Source organism: Xenopus laevis, chromosome 2S, assembly GCF_017654675.1.
Source record: "Xenopus laevis strain J_2021 chromosome 2S, Xenopus_laevis_v10.1, whole genome shotgun sequence".
Lineage (NCBI taxonomy): Eukaryota > Metazoa > Chordata > Amphibia > Anura > Pipidae > Xenopus > Xenopus laevis.
In genome coordinates this window covers 64,188,718-64,206,019 of record NC_054374.1, presented here as the reverse complement: position 1 = coordinate 64,206,019, position 17,302 = coordinate 64,188,718, and the positions used below count along the sequence as shown (strand labels likewise).

The window sequence follows — 17,302 nt, the reverse complement described above, 5'->3', positions numbered from 1 at the left end:
TGTTATCTGCTGTGAATCCTCTTCTATCCTCTTTTATCTGTGAATCTGCTGTGAATTTCTCCTTTTTTCCAGCTTGAATTGCTGTCCCCATGGCTACACAGCAGCTTGTGTATATAAACTGTATGTGTCATTTGACATATTTTCCCACTTCACCTGCTCTGCCTATAAACCATATACAATGTATGAGATCAGAGTGAAAACAACTGAACTGGAAAGAACAACCCCTTTAAGTGAGGATTAAAGTTTATTATTTGTGATATGTATATAGCTGCTGTTTTCAGAATGCTTTCACTGCACTGTAGAGGATTTTACTGCTTCCTTTTAGTTCATCTCAGTCTAACCACAGCCACAGCATGGTTGAACCGTCGGTAGCCTTGCTGACTTGTATTGCCGGGGTTTGAAGTTAAGCTCCCTCCAAGTCAGTATCTGAACGGAGTTTGTGAGGTCTCCTACAAAAAGAAGGAGGATGATTGTCATTGCAAAGTTTAAGCTTATAAATAATTGGTACAAAAAATAAGGTGCTGGTACCACACTTTGGCCAAAATATCCAAGCTCATTATCTATTGATGGTATTTTTAGTAGTACCATTTTTGACCTCGTGTAAGACAAAACTCAGTAAAGGAAAACCTTTAGAAATAGTCAGGCAATTTATTCTTACATAATACAACATAACAGTTTTGTCTGGGTAAGCTGTTGGAGTAACACACAGAATGTCAGCCAAGGACTTACCAAAGACCCACCTCTTGGTCCAGGCATTATATAGCTTTCAGAAGGCATTTACAGTAATTGTGACAAGGGGTTCAAGGAAATACCATACATGGTCTGGAGAGGAGACTTACTGGCATATATTTGTACATTCCTGTAAGATGTGCAGTTTTGCAACATAAGAGATTTCTGGTTCCAACTGTCCACAGCCTCGTAAACATCTGTTGGCTAAACATAGCCATTGTGGTACAGACAACTATTGAGCAACACTTCTGCAAAAGGGCATAAGAGACATGCTGACACATATGCTGACACTCTGGAATCTAAGTAACAGAGTGGGGATCATTTATTTGTATGGCCTAGTATAAGTTATATGAGTGACCATTGTCCACAGTAGACCATTTAGCCCTTTTTAGTCCATCCTGCCTTGGGCCCTATAGCATTATGGCGTCATAGAGGGTGGGGGTGACAAATATCAACCCTCTGACACTAGCCATTCGTCCGTCTTAGGATTTGGACCGTTCCAGCTATAAATTTCACTGTCATTACCTCTCTTGAAACATTAAATATGTTTCACATTAGTAATTACAGGCACAGGGAGAGTGCTGAGAGGACCCCCAGGAACAAGGGAGGTCTATTATAAATGGGACAGTGGTGTATGCTGTTGTGAGTTACAGTTCAACTGTCGTGGTAGCACCAATACAGAAGTGTAGCTGAAAAATCTGTAATGAGTAAAAACAAAGAAAACAGGAAGCTAGGGGGCTAGAGATATTTCCTGGTTTTGAGGAACTAACTTGACTAGTGACCGCTGGAACCGCAGAATGAAGCAAGAGCTGTCTGAATATAACATGTAGCCTAAGATTTAAGCAAATATATGATTATAGTGAACTTAGGTTTCAAAATAAAGCAAAATAAAGCATTACATAGAGATAATAAAACATCATTACATAGAGATAATAAGACATAGTAATAATCATCCTGAGTAAGATAATACTGATTTCATTACTATTGAAAAGTAAAAAATAATTCTTTCTTTCTTTCAAACCCCCCCACATATGGCTGAGAAAAGCTTTACCTTATAGATGTAAATCAAATGAAAGCAGAAGTTGGGGGGAGGTGCTTATAGCACAAATTCTAACAGAGAAATATAGACCAAGTATTAATGCTAGGATGACATGGATAGACTTAATGAAACTTTCAATGGAGTTGTTTAACCAGCTATAAAATTTTACCTAATCATTTGGAATAACTGAACTGTTCTATAAAAAGATTACACTTATTGTTGCAGCTCTAAAACTTTGACTATATGACATTCAACAAACATTTCAGAAACAATATGAGTACAACCTTCTTTTTCCTATCAAAACACATGCTAATCTAAAATCATACTATTTTGGTCAGCTACTCTATTTATTTGAACAACCTCTATGTTTATAGTTACGTACATAGTTAAATTGGGTTTAAAATAGACCATAGTCCATCAAGTTCAACCCCTCCAAATGAAAACCCAGCATCCATACACACACCCCTCCCTACTTTCACACAAATTCTATATACCCATATCTATACTAACTATAGAGCTTAGTTTATGACGGTGAGAAGATTTATATTTTTTTTTTTATAGATTTAACATTATGGGCGGGACTATTCTTGGAATCTAGATTCTACTCAATACTAATATTAGCACATGACAGAGTTCTATTATTATGGGGTTTATCATTTTTTCTATGTCAGTGCTGTTTACACACAACCGGCTACATATAGAGCTGAGGACCTGGGGCAATAATACAATAATAAGTAATTACAGGAAACTTCCCTTCTAAAAACTTTTTAAACAGATACAATTTTACCTTTGTTGTTTTCATAACTAATCTAAAACTAAACATATAGAGAAAATGTTACATTATCACATTCCCATTGTTCTTATAAATTGCACACAATTTAACTATATCACATTCAATACTGTATGAATCTAAACCTTAAAATTAACCCGTTTCAATATCAGTCCATCAGTTCATTATAGGGGAAAGTCCAATCAGAGAGACATCATGGCGGTGGATAGGCATATGAAGAAATATTCAACAGTCACTTGTATTCAGTCAATGCAGCAGTCTCTGTACAGTTCTTTTTTTTAGAGTTCATAATCAGTCCATAGTTTCGATATTAGGATAGGCAAAAATGTAAAGGCATCACAGATATGAATGGCAAACTTTGAAATGGCTCTTTGTATGTATGCAGAGTTTCTTTCAATGAGTGGTGGGATCAATGATAGCTGTTCTATTTGGAATGGATTGGAATAATCTCAACAGCTACTGATGGAATTTTGCTCAGATCACCAACCTGGAAACAAAGAGACAATGTGACAATATCTGGTGTTCTGGTAATACTGACTTATCTAGTGTACTAGCTAAAGAACTCTAATGAAACTACTGTATGAACTGTCAGTAATGAGAAGTGGTTGTACATTTATGATATGAGTGAAGGACGTTTGTTTTCTTGTGCTTAATTCAAATGGAGAGAGTCCACAACACCTGATAGGATTGTTGCAGAGAATTGACAGGACAACTGGGAATAAATCCAACCAAATGCTGCCAGTGATTGTGTTGTTGGAAGTGGGATGGTACAAAGACACAACTCCACTTAAGATCAGTGATATTTGCAAATTTGTAACAGAATCGAAAATGTAATTGTGTAAACTATCAAATACAACCTGTACTGTTTCCTTCTTATAACAAAATAATATTGATTAATCATAACCAGGAAAAACATTTAACAAGTTCTCTCTTGTATCTATATATTTTTATATTTTTAGCCTAAATGAAAATGACATAGACCCATTTTAGTAGCATCATTTATTTCTACAAATTTGGTAGTGAAATTACTGGTTATCAGACAAAATCAACAATACATTTAAGTCACTTCTGCATTTTCTTACACTTGCAGACTTGTGATGCAAGATACACAAGTGCAAAGATTACGGGAGAAATTTTTCTGTAGCAGCGGCACAAGCACATAAGCTGCATTTTTATTAACTGAAACTTATTTAATTAGAAAAAATAGTAACAACAACATAACCCACAATATAATACTCCCCTCTTGTTGTACTGCAAATGCAGTACAATAATATGAAATAATGGATTCACATCTGTCTAGAGAATAATGAAAATAATTTAACCTGTACCAATGAGTGAATCGGGTATGGATCCAAACTGCATCAAGTTTACCTTCATGTTGGTGAAAAAGATCCAGATGCAGGAGATACAGAAAAAAAATACAGATGAATATGAAATGGTAAAGTTAAAAATATTTGCTGTGGTTAAAAGTTCCTGAGCCAGCTGCCTGACAAAAGAGGAAGTTACAAAACAGTGAGAGAAGTTGAGCATCTGAAATATTGTGCAACGGAGGATTCTGGGAAATGTAGTTTTTATGACAGTACCAGCAAACAGAATCCTTCTTGTTATTAATTGGACTATGAACTAGATTTCCTCTTAAAGGGTGCTGTAAATCTAATGCACCATTAAGTACTTCAGTGTGAAACAACTGACCATGATTTATTTGGTTGTCAGGACCTTTTTCTTCAGAATATTCAGGGGAAGTACTACTGTTAATAAGCTGAAAACATTCTGAACCATTAGCTCAATAAGAATCTTCATTACTGGGGGCTGCACCATCTGTGGAACCAAAAGTTCTGAGATTGTGTAACCTTGTGTCACTCTAAAATTGCCAATAGGCACATTCAAAATGGCATTTAATTGCTCCTGGGTATCCATATAAAGGACTGGCAAGGAGCAGAGAATAGGTGTAATGTCTCAGCTGAAGTATATGTGAGAAATATCACTTTCTATTGTTGGCAAAAGCCTGCTAGATCTAATGGCATGCAATTGGTATAGTAAAATATTTACTCTTACAATTATCCTTTATCTGTCACAGTAGAATTTCAAGTTGTGAGGGAAGAATACTATCGCCTTCTGGCCAGGAAAACGCAGTCTTGTCCCCTCCACTGTGACACTTAACAAAGGCTTTGAAACTTAAAATGTTTTGGGCACTCAACTAGCATATCTAGGAGGATTGTTAGATATTCTAAACTGATGGAACATGTTTTTTTCTTTTTTTTCTTCAGATCACAAGTAAAACATAATACCCTTAGAAAACAGTTATCAATCTGACACATAAAGATAAAAAAGAGAAGTAAGTTTAGTTTGAGACAAAAAACTATAACAGAGAACATTTAAAGAGACAACACTAATATTTCTGTTAACACAAGAAAGACAAGTGGAGTGAATTAACCTTATTCACGAGTAACCCATTCACAAACAGAAATACACAAGAGAACTAATGTTACTATGAGAATAATAACAAAGAAGACAATGTTAGGATAAGATACGAATAGTGACATGATAGTCTAAGACAAAATGACAATATTGTAGTGACAGACACATAGAACAAATATTATATTACCAGAGGTACCTATGAAAACATATAAACATTAAAGAGAACCAAAAACAGTAAGGTAAACATATTCATTACAGACACATCAAAGTCATATAACCGTCAAGTCAAGTCAAGTCCTTTTCTTTCTAACATACACACAAGTATTACATTCAAAATATGCTCTAACAGACCTGTAGGATGCAAAAAAGCTTAGCAGCGAGCTATTAACATTGGTTTATAAAACAAACAGGGCAAACAAACATACATATAAACTGGAGTCACCTGCAGGAAAAAATTATGTTATACTTTTCTCTGTAATTTAGAACAAGCTTACAATTGAGTGGAAAGGGAGAAAATAGGTTTGAAGTTGCAGTTGGACAACACCTAAATGTTTGTAGGGCTCTCATTTTCATCTGACAATTCAAACGGACAGGAAAGTGATTCACACTTCACACTCTACAGAATTTCCTTCAGAAAACCTAGTTTTCCGTATTTCGCCCCATAAACAGGAAACGCAGAAAAATTCCTAAACAGCAAGCAGACACCATTACACATATGACAGTTACACTAAAGTTATTCACACACTCAGCTAGGCAAACATTCAACATTCATGGATCCTTTTGCATTCATCAAACAACATACAGTACACGTGTAATTTCTATTTCAAGATGTTTTAGACTACACTTCATGATAAGGAATAAGAGACGTACAAAATACAAAAACAGGAAGGAAACTGCGAATTCCTATCATGAATGGCAGATAATTTCAGCTGATTAACACAACAATTAACAAAACAAAAGGCAAAAAGAAGAAGTTAGAAAAACATATATACCCCACCCAGGGGGGTACTTACGCGCGTGTATCCATCCGTAAAGTAAAGCTCGACGGGGAAACCTTCCTGGAAAAGAGATATCCACGGGTAAACTATCGACATCCGGGAACAAAGCTTCCTCGGGTACACTCCAATGGCCACAGCCTGGAGCCCTCCATTGCCTGAAAAAAATTGACTGGAAAAAAATGAATCACAGTCGGCGGGTCACCATATGATGGTATTTTTAGTAGTACCATTTTTGACCTCGTGTAAGACAAAACTCAGTAAAGGAAAACCTTTAGAAATAGTCAGGCAATTTATTCTTACATAATACAACATAACAGTTTTGTCTGGGTAAGCTGTTGGAGTAACACACAGAATGTCAGCCAAGGACTTACCAAAGACCCACCTCTTGGTCCAGGCATTATATAGCTTTCAGAAGGCATTTACAGTAATTGTGACAAGGGGTTCAAGGAAATACCATACATGGTCTGGAGAGGAGACTTACTGGCATATATTTGTACATTCCTGTAAGATGTGCAGTTTTGCAACATAAGAGATTTCTGGTTCCAACTGTCCACAGCCTCGTAAACATCTGTTGGCTAAACATAGCCATTGTGGTACAGACAACTATTGAGCAACACTTCTGCAAAAGGGCATAAGAGACATGCTGACACATATGCTGACACTCTGGAATCTAAGTAACAGAGTGGGGATCATTTATTTGTATGGCCTAGTATAAGTTATATGAGTGACCATTGTCCACAGTAGACCATTTAGCCCTTTTTAGTCCATCCTGCCTTGGGCCCTATAGCATTATGGCGTCATAGAGGGCGGGGGTGACAAATATCAAGCCTCTGACACTAGCCATTCGTCCGTCTTAGGATTTGGACCGTTCCAGCTATAAATTTCACTGTCACTATCATTGTCAATCATTGTCTATTAGGATTCTAAATCTGTACCGCATTTAAAATAATTTGCCCCCAGCAATGTGTGACTGAGCAGGAAGACCATATTGGAGAAAGGCAAGGAGCATTTAAGCTCCAGTTAAGATACACATAGGAGTTCCTTGTTCTAAAGGATTGATCCCCAACCAGTGGCTCATGGATGTAAATGTTGCTCCCTATGGCCTTAAAGGGATACTGTCATGGGAAAAAAACATTTTTTCAAAATGAATCCGTTAATAGTGCTGCTCCAGCAGAATTCTGCACTGAAATCCATTTCTCAAAAGAGCAAACAGATTTTTTTATATTCAATTTTGAAATCTGACATGGGGCTAGACATTTTGTCAATTTCCCAGCTGCCCCTGGTCATGTGACTTGTGCCTGCACTTTAGGAGAGAAATGCTTTCTGGCAGGCTGCTGTTTTTCCTTCTCAATGTAACTGAATGTGTCTCAGTGGGACATGGGTTTTTACTATTGAGTGCTGTTCTTAGATCTACCAGGCAGCTGTTATCTTGTGTTAGGGAGCTGTTATCTGGTTACCTTCCCATTGTTCTTTTGTTTGGCTGCTGGGGGGGAAAAGGGAGGGGGGTGATATCACTCCAACTTGCAGTACAGCAGCAAAGAGTAATTGACCCCCATGACCAGGGGCAGCTGGGAAATTGACAATATGTCTAGCCCCATGTCAGATTTCAAAATTGAATATAAGAAAATCTGTTTGCTCTTTTGAGAAATGGATTTCAGTGCAGAATTCTGCTGGAGTAGCACTATTAACTGATTCATTTTGAAAAAAATTTTTTTTCCCATGACAGTATCCCTTTAAGGGAAATTCAACCCCCCTAACCTCCTTAGTGCCCTCTCCCTGCTCCCCCCCTCGCACAGGTGTTAATTAATAGCCTGTAATTACCCCGCGTTGCAGAGTCAGCACAGCAGAGCTCGCAGCGCAATCTTCCGTCCCTTCTGTAATCTTTGGGTCTTCTTCCGGTAGTTCTGTAATTTTCAACACTTTTGGTGCATGCACAGTTATCACAAAGTGGAAAACTGCTCCAACTGTGCATGCGCTGATACGGCGCTTTCTTACCGAAGATTACCGAATCGCTGAAGATGGACTCAGCTGCACTGAATTTGCAACGAGGGGTAATTACAGGCTTAGGGTCATTTACAGGTGTTAACACCTGTGGGGGGGGGGAGAGAAGGGAGGGGGGACTATGGCGCATAAGGGTTTTTTATTAGTTGGGGGGTTGAATTCCCCTTTAAAGCTTATTTTTGAATTTCAGTTTTGAAGGCAAATTTTGGTTGTATAAAAACCAGGTGTACTGCTTAATAGAGCATCCAGTAGGCTGCCGGTGCATATAGAGGCTAGCAAATAGTCAACCACAGCCCATATTTGGTATTCTCAGTGACTTTATTGATGCTTGTGTTGCTCCCCAACTCTTTTTACAATCAAATGCGGTTTACAGGTAAAAAATATTATGGACCTCTGTTCTAGAGGCTGAATGGCAGCATGCAGCTGAACGGCATGAGTCAACACTGTACAAGCTGCTAGAACAGCCATGAGTCAGTGCTCCATTTAACCTATATTCTGTTATATTCTATTAGAAAAGTGATTGCCAGCTCACCACTTCAGCCTTTATAAAAAAATTGTTGCAAACCCCCCCCCCCAAAAAAAACTGGCCACAATATGTAAGTTTAGTTATTTAGCTTCTGATAAAATTGACACGTGATAGGGACCCAAGTTCCTAAGCTTTTCTGGGGTTGGGGATTAATGTAAATGGCATGAAATAGTAAATCCCCTACTGTAAAATATACGAATGCCTCCATGGCAAAGTTTTCACACAGGTCATCATGGAACTCCATAGTGACTTCTAATATTGCATCACAAGTACTGATTATAACTATCACAATATATAATACACAAAACAAAGCCATGAATATCTTGTAAATGATATCCTTATAAACGGTGAGTTCTGATGTCATTTCTGTCACGACTCACTAAAACTTGTGTATTAATAAAGTACCCCCAGTTGCAAAATATGAGGATATTAGACGTTACCTCAGAGTTCCATGACCTCTATAAAAACACTCGGCCATGGCCTCGTGTTTTTATATGGTCATGAAACTCCTCGGTAACTTATAATATATCCGTATATTTTACAAGAGGGGGTACTTTATTCACTATATAATCTACAGTCTGGTCATTTCCCTATGGGACAAGACTGTAAATGATATCCTCATAATACACAAAAGTTATGAATATCTTGTAAATTATATACTTATAAACGGTGAGTTCTGATGTCATCAGTTATAAACAGTGAGTTCTGATGTCATTTCTGTCACATGACTCACTGAAACTTGTGTGTTATAATAAATAACGTACCCCCAGTTGTAAAATATGCAGATATTAGAAGTTACCTCGGAGTTCTATGACCTGTATGAAAACAGTCGGCCTTTGGCCTCGTGTTTTTATATGGTCATGAAACTCCTCGGTAACTTATAATATCCTTATATTTTGACGCCAGAACGCGCCGCTTATAACAGGGGCCCCAGGCCACCGAATTTGACGATGCGTGTTCGAATTTGACGCCGGCGACCAGAATTTCCACTCCGACCCCCCCCACAAAATGTAGATTATAATGCATAATGTACCCCCTACTAGAAATTTATAAAGATATCAGAAGTCACCTCGGAGTTATGTGACTTGTATAAAAGCACACGGCCGATATGGTCACATAACTTCTCGGTGACTTATAATATCTTTATAAATTACAGTAGGGGGTACATTATCCACTATATAAAGTATATACATCATAGTAAAGTTTGGTCAGATCAGAGGAGTGCTATAGAGTAAGCGGACTTAAAATATTACAGTATGATCTAATCGTTCTCTCATTTTATAATGTAAATACAGGACGGAGGGCATGAAAATAATAATATACCAGGTTTTATATCTCGCTAGAGATGCTAACAGGTATTTATACTAAATGTAAGTGATAGGGAACCCCTTTGACGTCCTTACATAATATTCCGCAGTCCCAGCAGGAATTTGCTTACCAAACGTCATCGCAACAAGTCAGTCTGCAACACTCTCAAATTAGTTCATATCATACAGACTTCCGTACACAACTTTTCGTATTCACGTCGCCAAGCTATAACGAGTCCCGCCTCTTCCGGTAAGGCGTGGTCACGTGATTGAGCCCCTGGTCGACTAGTTTCCCTCTGCTGAGGTGGACCAGGAAGACAAGCGCGGATACTAGTGGCACTGAGGTTAAACAGGAGCAGGAGCGGAGGGATACATTATTCGCAATGACTAACGGTAAGAGGGTAACATGTTCCACAGTGTGTAATACGTATATACGCCAGTTGGCCCTTAAACTGTCAGCTTGTCCGTATTAGTCCGTAACTATGATTCCTATTATGCCAGTGTTTATCTAACGTGTGTTTATTGTTGTAACAGTGTATTCGCTGGATGGCCTCCTAGTGTTTGCACTTCTGTTTGTGTGTACTTGCGCTTACTTCAGGAAGGTGCCACGTCTGCGCAGTTGGCTGCTTTCAGAGAAGAAGGGAGTATGGGGAGTCTTCTATAAAGGTAACATCTGACATTCTGCCATAGAGACTGAGAAAGGCATCTGATCTTATGGAGAGGCTTTGCCTTTGTTGTTGACATATAATGGGCTGTTTCTTTGCAGTGTATGGGTGTTTCAGCAGTTTTAGGGAGTGGCAGATAGTACCCCCAGCCTCTTTAAATTAAATGCCTTTCTTTCCAAAGCACAGCCTTTCTTTGGAAGTCAAGTTTCAATATGTGAGGTGTCTTTTATTTCCATAACACTCCAGTTTCCAGAACTAGCGCCTGGCGACTAACCGTCTCATCTCCCCAAACGCCTTCCCTCACTCTGCGCCGGCTAAAATGAAAACTACGAGGAAACTTGGGGCGACTTCGGAAAGCGAATCACCGCGTTTTTTTCATTTTAGCCAGCACAGAGTGAGGGAAGGCGATCAGGGAGATTGGTCGCCGCAAAGACGAGGTGATTAGTCGCCAGGCCACCAAATCTCCCCAAAACGCTCAGTGTGACCTTACCCTGAGGCTACACACTCATTGTTGTTGCTACTTTTTATTACTCATTTCTATTCAGGCCCTTGCCTACTCACATTCCAGTTCCTTACTCAAATCAGTGCATGGTTGCTAGGGTAATTGGCACTCTACCAACCAGATTGTAAATTGTCTCAGAATATCACTCTACATCATACTAAAGTGAATTTAAAGGTAAACAATCCCTTTAATTTTGCTTGCTCATAGTTTACAGAGGGCTTATCGGCTTTTCTTCTGCAAACGGTTATTTAGGAAGTGGAAGGACTTGGAACAGTGAATAGAACATTGCAAAGTGAAAGTGATTCATTTTCTTAGTGTAAGAAATAACAGCTGTACATAGTTTATAATTAAAACAATGGTCAAAAGGTATGTTCATTACCAGTGAAGCCTTATTCACTTAACTAATTTTGGGAAAGGGAGTATTAATCTGCCCTTAATAGATGTGTGCCAGAGTTTTAAAATAATTTGGTAACCTTACAATACATCCATATATACATAATCAGACGTGTATAAAGTAAAGATTGTCAATGGTTCCCAGTTAAAGCTAGGGCCAGATGGGGCTGAAACCAGCCTGCTGAAATCTGCTGACCGATTTCAGCCCCGACCACTAGCAGAATCCTCTTCTTATCCTCTTCAGTGTTCACTTGTGTCTGCTCTGGCATGAACACACTCAATGTATTTCAGCTTAGAAACAAAAGACTATTTTCAGACTGAAAATTTTGATTTTATCCCTTAAAATTTATCTTGCAAACCCACAAGGATGAGATGAACCGAGTTTGTGCAACTATGGATGCTATAGTGGAGATAATCTGTCTTTCTGCTTTTTTTTTTTATTTTTTAGCTGCAGTCATTGGTTCTCGTCTACACTTGGCTGTCTCTATTTCCTGCATTGCTATGTCCTTTTATGTACTGTTCATCAAGTGACAACTTTATCAGATGCTTTGCAGTCTCTCAACCTACATGAAAACTGGGAACCATGATCACCCTACCTAGAGACAAAAGGGACTGTGGATTTGTTGTTCCCCATGGATTATTAAAGAGACAAGGTCTGGACATCATCTGTGTTGTTGAGGGGATATTGTGGACTGGAATGATGCATTCCCCAAAAGGAACATTTTTGCCTGACCTCATCTGTAATTTGTTCCTCTCATAGCATTTGATATGCATTTTATGGATAAGGGAACATTTTAAATTATTGGCTAAGGGTTTACTTTGGGGGGGTGGGTGGCTTGGAAACCTATTATACGTGCACCCTAAGACGTGATCTCTTCTCCTAAATATTTCTGTCCATGGAAAATGCTTAAACATACAGATAAAAATTGTTAGAATCTTTGAATAACAAACTGTCAGTGTCATTAAATATCTAATGGTGGCTATGTTTAATATGGAAGCCCTGTTCATTATTACAAGGCAAACATTTTAGAAACCATGCCTTGAAGCAGTCTTGTATTTTAGCTGGCCTAAGAACCTATATAATATTGAAATGTAATCGTTTAGGGAATTACACATTAAACTTATTTAGCGTTGGAAAATATTTTTTTTGCGACATGATTAAAATGTTTACTTTAGCCTGTTTAACAAAAATGTGTTTCTTGTTATGGGGAGAGAATAGTTACAGTGACAAGCTTTGAAAAGTTTGGGCAGTATACTCCTTTGTTCAACATGTGTTCAGTGAGCAGGTGTTGTGCTGAACTAATCACTAAAAATCAAAAGTTTAGTCATTTTATGGGCTAAACAGGAAGACTGAAGTTACTCTATGTTTAGTCCTTTTGAGGTATATAATTACCAGTATACAACTTCTTTCATTCATCCGTTATGCAGTGACAATATTTGGGCAGTGGTTATATAATTATCTCCCTCTCAAGGACCAAATGTGGAGTAGCTTTAATTTCCCTGTTTGGTTTAATAAATTATAAAAACTGTTTAAACAATAAGCAAAAAGAATGTTTGAGTGAAGCCCTGTTTGTTGAACTCATGTTGTTTTCATGCTGTAATCCCTGACTGCGTCGTACAGCAAAAACAGCAAGTATACCATAGACTTATTCTAAGCCAGCATCTGGGTCACCAGCAACCTTATTCCCATATAAATAGGTAGTTAAAGGATGAGCTCTACCTCCTTAAAAAGATTTATTTCTGCCATAACATTTATTTTACCAGGAAGGTACCATTTTTATGATTGCCTAAACAGATGATTTTTATAAGATAGAAAAATCATAGACTGTGGACACAATAAACTTTCTTCACTTTTGAACATTTGCCTGGTAGAAGTTTGCCTTATTGAGTGCCTGCTCCATATTGGTTTCGTCGGTTTGTCCGCCCCCCGTGCACCTGGGCCACTTCCCCTGTGTGGTGAGTAACCTTTATACTCTTTGGAGACCATAACACCACAGATGTATTTTCAAGAAAAATCATTTGTTGGATCACAACTAGCGATGGGCGAATCTGACCCGTTTGCTTCGCCAAACGGTTAAGATATGCAAAAATGCATAGAAGTTTATGGGCGAGTGACAATTTGGAATCTATGGGCTCATCACGTATCACAACTACTGTCAGAATCTTGTAAAATTGTTTGATTGCTGAAGGTGAAATATAGTCAATGGTAAAGGTTGTCTTTTCATTCTAGAAATTTCTGCTTATGCAGGCATTGCTGTTTTGTAGCTTATAATAATTATAGAATATTCAGCCAGTGCAGCAGAGGGGTCTAAGTGAATATGAGTACAATTAAAATGTCTGTCTCTCCAATCCAACAATCAAACTATATATGAAACAAAGAAACCCATTGCAGTGAACTGCTAAGCACTTATTTTACTCCTTGTTAAATTTGTCTAATGGGCATATTACCAGATAATCATTTCTGTTTTGATTTGTTCCCCCTAGCTTCAACAAAGGTATTACTGACAGTTTGCAGCTTCAGCCTTGTATCCAGCGCTGGAACATTTTCATAGCTTCATTTCAATTTTAAAGGGAAAAACAGCAGAACTGTGGTCTCATAGTGATAGATTTTTCCCTAAAGAGATTCTGTCATTATTTTTATAATTGTAAATTACACTGTTTATATTACAAATAATTAACTCTACCACATAAAATTTTATTCCTGAACCAACAAACGTTTTTTTTTAGTTTGGTGTAATATTTTACCAAATTAAAATATATCGGTGTATAGACAGTCATCTGTCTACAGATGAGGAAGACTAATAAATCAAACTACAGATGAGGAAGGCTAATAAATCAAACTATAAAAATGAAGACCAGCTGAAAAGTTGCTAAGAAGAGGACATTCTATTACATACTAATTTACTAAATTTAATTAATCAAAGAAGAACTACCCCTTTAACAGTGCTGTCTGAAAGTTAGCAACAGAATGTCTACAAGACATTTAGGGTTGCTTTTTACTCAGACCTTCAATTAGAGGTGTTGAGATCATAGCTTGCCAACATTGTATAAAAATTCTACTATCGAAAAAACCACTAAGATTAAGAATTTGCAAAAGTGCTCTGAGGATAACAACGTTTTTTCTTCAGTTTAGATCCCCGTTAAAGCAATGGATGACTAATATGTTTAATGTAATATAATTTTTAGATAGGAATATGCACATTTGGGTTCAATTCTGTATCCAGCTAAATCTTAGGTGAAGGATATTTAGCCACATGCATTATTTCTTTTTTTGGTAGAAATGCATATTCAGGGTTATCCACTTCCACTTTGATAACCCCCATAATGTACTGTTGCTCTGCTCTGGTAAAACTTCTGTGTTTGCTTCAGAAACACTATTATAGTTTATATAAATAAGCATGTGTAACCATGGGGGCAGCCATTCTAGATGGAAAAGCACAAAAGTCACAGGTTACATAACAGATTCCAGATAATCTTGGTAACACACCATCCTATGGTAAGGCAGCGTGTAGGGACTCTTAGGTCAGTTTGTGGCCTGGGGGGGGGGGGTTAAGGACCCCTGTACAGCTTTATGGTCAAAGTGTGATTTGGGGTACCTAAATATGTGTATGGCATTGGGGGGAGATGTTGAGGCAGTATGTGGGGCCTCTAGGTACATTTGTGGCCTTGGGGTGTGGGTTAAGGTAGTGTTTGGGGCACCTGTACAGCTTTATGGTCAAAATGGGATTTGGGATCCCTACATATGTGTATGGCATTGAGGCAGATTTTGGGGCAATGTGTGGGGCCCCAAGATATCTCTCTTTCTTGGGCAGTGTGTAGGGACCCCTAGGTATATGTCTGACTGGGAGAAAGGTGGACAATATAAGGATTCTTAAGTATTTGTATGACATGAATAGGCACAGTGTGTGTGAGATCCCTATGTATATGCGTTAATAGGGAGGTGGGTGGAGTTTGACGACCCCATATAGGATTATGTCTGCAAAGGGTTTTGGTGCAGTATGTGGCACCCATTGATATGGCTGTTGCCTTATTCTGGACTGTGGGGAGGGGAGTGGAGCAGTGTGCAAGGACCAATGTTATGGTTGTGACTTTGGGGAGGTGGGTAGTGTATGGAGACTCTTGATAAGTTTATTGCCGCAGGGGGTTTTGGCAGTGTGTTGGCTCCTTAAATATATTTGTGATTGTGTGGCAGTGTGTGGTGCACCTATATAGATGTATGACTGCAAAGGGGCTGGAACTGTGTTTGAAGCGTCTAGATATAATATATGATGTGGGGGCAGTATGTGGGCCCCTATGTATGGATGTTGGGTCCAGTTTGTGCAGGATTCTTAGTCCATGTGTGGTTGTGTATATAACGGTATTAACCCTTAAAGGCATCCATATTCCACATAATATGACACACTGGTTAGTTAGAAAAAATGTGCATTGAAGGTATTCAAGTTACCTAAAGGTAACTAAAGTATGTGATGTATGAAAATGGAACTGCAGTGAAAAGTAAAATGAATCCAAAATTATTTTTTAAATACATTGATAGTAAAGGGTTGGGATGTGTGTGTGTGTGTTAGGCTTCCACTTATAATATTCCTGAAAGCCAATTACGTCTGTGCACATTATTGCATGCTCTGGTAAAAGGGGACCCTTTAGGTAAACGTGAAGTACCCCTCTCCACCTGACAATTTTAAGTCTAAGATAAACTGGATATGGACCACACTCTAATCATCAAAACAGAATTAGGACTTGAAAACAGCCAAGGGGTACCTTGTTGAGTTGTACAGCAGCATTGGCATCAAATCATATAAAGGGAAAATTTTGAAATGAAAGACCAGACAAAAGCTGGTAGCAAATGGGAAAATAAACACACACAGAGCAAATGTAATTTTATTTTATTATAGCCTTAACTCACCAAATGTGTCACGTTGGAATGGAAGTCTCACTCACCCAAAAATGAACACCCAGTATACTATTCATTAAATGATCAACATGAAATATCAGTGCTTATTAAAAAATCTGACACATGTATTATAGATACTGTACAATAAAACTAAATTTTTCTGATCACCCCTTACTCCACTCTTTGAAGATATCACTTGGTCCATCTGTATGAGAACCTTAGCCACTGCTGCCTGACATATAGTGTGCATCTTTCCTGTCAGATACTTGTCTTTCAGTAGGCAGTATATGCTTGGTCTCTCAGCAGTAAATGTTTATGCTCTTCTCTCCATTTAGGCACACGCAATCCATTTTTTAATCTGTAAAGAGTGTGTGACATGTCTGTGTTAGGCTCCAAAATGCATCTCCATATCATCTGAAACCCCTCTGATTTTCATCAGCAAAGCACTTCAGCGATCGGTTGTCAGGTGATAGTTCTCTGGAAACACAGCAAACTGCTTTTTCAGTCAATTACCTCCTGACAAGCCCTCGGCTCTTAAGCATTGAGGTGTTACACCATCATAGCCAGTAGGTGGCAGCAGATGCAGATAAATTACTGTATTATTCTTTTATATTGTGCCAATGTATATTGCAGCGCTTTATAGAGGTTGACATCAGACTGTGCCCCAGTAGAACTTACACTCTAAGGTCCAATTGAATTTGCACATACTATGGTGAATTGCATCAGTAGCCAATTAACCTGCCTGTTTGTTTTTGGAGTGTGGAAAGAAACTAAAGTATTTAGAGGAAACCCTTGTATGCATAAGAAAACATACAAACTCCTTGCAGATAGTTCTCTGGCAGGAATCAATTTTATGATCTCAGTGCTGTAAGGCAATATTGCGAACCATTGCATTACTGTACTTGGTATATGTATAAGTTGATGTAAAAATGTATTTGTTGTTCCTGGAAAATTAAAAGTGTGCTAAACAGGCCTGTTTAATGTGAAAAGGTGCAAGCAGTAAGCCTCTGATAGGCATCAGTACCATTTAGGCTCATTTATGG

The 17,302-nt window shown here is 38.2% G+C and overlaps 1 protein-coding gene and 1 long non-coding RNA gene across 2 annotated transcripts; one reads left to right on the top strand and one right to left on the bottom strand.

Moving 5' to 3' along the window:
* Positions 1–209: 209 nt before the first annotated feature.
* Positions 210–10,057, bottom strand: LOC121400552. Its single transcript, XR_005965813.1, has 2 exons — positions 9,940–10,057; positions 210–449 (listed from the first exon to the last, which is right to left on the bottom strand). It is a non-coding gene; the product is annotated as an uncharacterized LOC121400552 (long non-coding RNA).
* On the top strand, positions 10,030–13,228 carry tmem167b.S (transmembrane protein 167B S homeolog). Its single transcript, XM_018249394.2, has 3 exons — positions 10,030–10,201; positions 10,343–10,474; positions 11,817–13,228. The coding sequence occupies exons 1-3, from the start codon at positions 10,192–10,194 to the stop codon at positions 11,897–11,899; spliced, it is 225 nt and encodes a 74-aa protein (XP_018104883.1). The 5' UTR covers positions 10,030–10,191; the 3' UTR covers positions 11,900–13,228.
* Positions 13,229–17,302: the final 4,074 nt, after the last annotated feature.

Coding starts and splice junctions, on each gene's coding strand:
- tmem167b.S (XM_018249394.2), top strand. Junction 10,475..11,816: donor ATGGGGAGTCTTCTATAAAG/GTAACATCTGAC, acceptor TTTATTTTTTAG/CTGCAGTCATTGGTTCTCGT.